Genomic DNA, 1,685 nt, shown 5'->3' with positions numbered 1-1,685 from the left:
AAGTGTGCTAAATTATTTCATATCTTTCGTTATTAGAATAAATCTTTTCTTTTTTATTATTGAGTGTTGGCTGGCCTAGACCTCACTATGTAGACCAAGCTAGTCTCAGAAATTTGTTTGGTTTTGCCTCCTGAGTTCTGGAATTGAAGGCATGGGCAGCCATGTCTGGCTCTATTTCTCATTGATTTTAATTCTTTAAGATTTTGACATAATGCACTTTGATCAGATTCCCCCATTTTCCCCAACTCTTCTCAGTGTCTTCTTGACAATTAGAGAAGAATGACTGGCTCTTTCCATGGGACAATGAAGCATTTCTTCTTTTTCAGCGGTCCTAGAAGAAGGACATATGGTGTGAAAATTGTAATGCTATGATTTCACCCTGGTCAACTATGTATTTTCTTGTCTCCCTTTTGATCTTAGAAACACCAGGGAAATGATTGCCAGGGGAAACAGCACAGAGATCACCCAGTTCATCCTCTTGGGATTCACAGATTTACCCATAATAATAATACTGCTCTTTGTCACATTTCTGCTCATCTACATTACAACTCTCACCTGGAATCTGTCCCTCATTGTGTTAATAAGAATGGATTCACACCTCCACACTCCCATGTATTTCTTCCTGTGCAACCTTTCCATCATAGATCTTTGCTATGTTACCAGTACAGTCCCAAAAATGCTCTCAAACTTTTTCCAGGAAAGGCAAACTAACAGTTTTGTGGGCTGCATTGTTCAGAATTTCATCTTTTCCACCATGGGGTTGAGTGAGTCTTGTCTCATGGCAGCCATGGCCTATGACCGGTATGCTGCTATTTGTAACCCTCTTCTGTATGCATCGATTATGTCACCCACTCTTTGTGTACTGATGGTGCTGGCATCCTATCTCTCTGGGCTCACTGCTTCTTTACTACAGTTGTTTGCTTTGCTTCGTCTCCATTTTTGTGGAACTAATGTCATCAAGCACTTCTTTTGTGACATGCCACAGTTGTTAGTTCTGTCCTGCACAGACACTTTCTTTGTACAAGTCCTAACTGCCATATTAACAATGATCTTTGGATTTGTAAACATGCTAGTTATCATGATATCTTATGTCTATATTGTCTTGTCCATTCTGAAGATCACTTCAGCTAAGGGCAGATCCAAGGCATTCAACACCTGTGCTTCTCACTTGACAGCTGTTTCCCTATTCTATACCTCCAGTATCTTTGTCTATTTGAGTTCAAGTTCTGGTGGCTCCTCCAGTTTTGACAGATTTGTGTCTGTTTTCTACACTGTGGTGATTCCCATGCTGAACCCATTGATATACAGTCTGAAGAACAGAGAAATCAAAGATGCTATGAAGAGGTTGCAGAAAAAGACAATCTGCAACTAGGGACACAGAATCTGAAATTTTTAATATATGTGTTTTTCCACAATTGCTGTTGCCCACAATAATATGCACATGGCTGGACTGTAACAAAATTCATGGCCTTTTGGAGAAAAAAAGTTTTACTTTGAAGCAGACAATAAGCCGGGCGTAGTGGCACACCTCTTCAATCCCAGCACTTGGGAGGCAGAGGCAGGCAGATTTCTGAGTTTGAGGTCAGCCTGGTCTACAGAGTGAGTTCCAGGACAGCCAGGGCTATATAGAGAAACCCTGTCTCAAAATCCCCACACACCCCAAAAAAAAAATCACACAATATTCT

The 1,685-nt window shown here is 40.7% G+C and overlaps 1 protein-coding gene across 1 annotated transcript; it reads left to right on the top strand.

Moving 5' to 3' along the window:
• Positions 1–433: 433 nt before the first annotated feature.
• Positions 434–1,372, top strand: Olfr262 (olfactory receptor 262). The gene has a single exon (NM_146688.2). The coding sequence runs from the start codon at positions 434–436 to the stop codon at positions 1,370–1,372; it is 939 nt and encodes a 312-aa protein (NP_666899.1).
• Positions 1,373–1,685: the final 313 nt, after the last annotated feature.

Source organism: Mus musculus, chromosome 19, assembly GCF_000001635.26.
Source record: "Mus musculus strain C57BL/6J chromosome 19, GRCm38.p6 C57BL/6J".
In the NCBI taxonomy this organism is placed as follows: domain Eukaryota; kingdom Metazoa; phylum Chordata; class Mammalia; order Rodentia; family Muridae; genus Mus; species Mus musculus.
Note: the sequence above shows the minus strand (reverse complement) of the source record. Positions and strands in the feature narration are given on the sequence as shown.

What these genes read in the sequence shown, in the direction of transcription:
- Olfr262 (NM_146688.2), top strand. Translation starts at nt 434, where the DNA reads ATGATTGCCAGGGGAAACAGCACAGAGATCACCCAGTTCATCCTCTTG.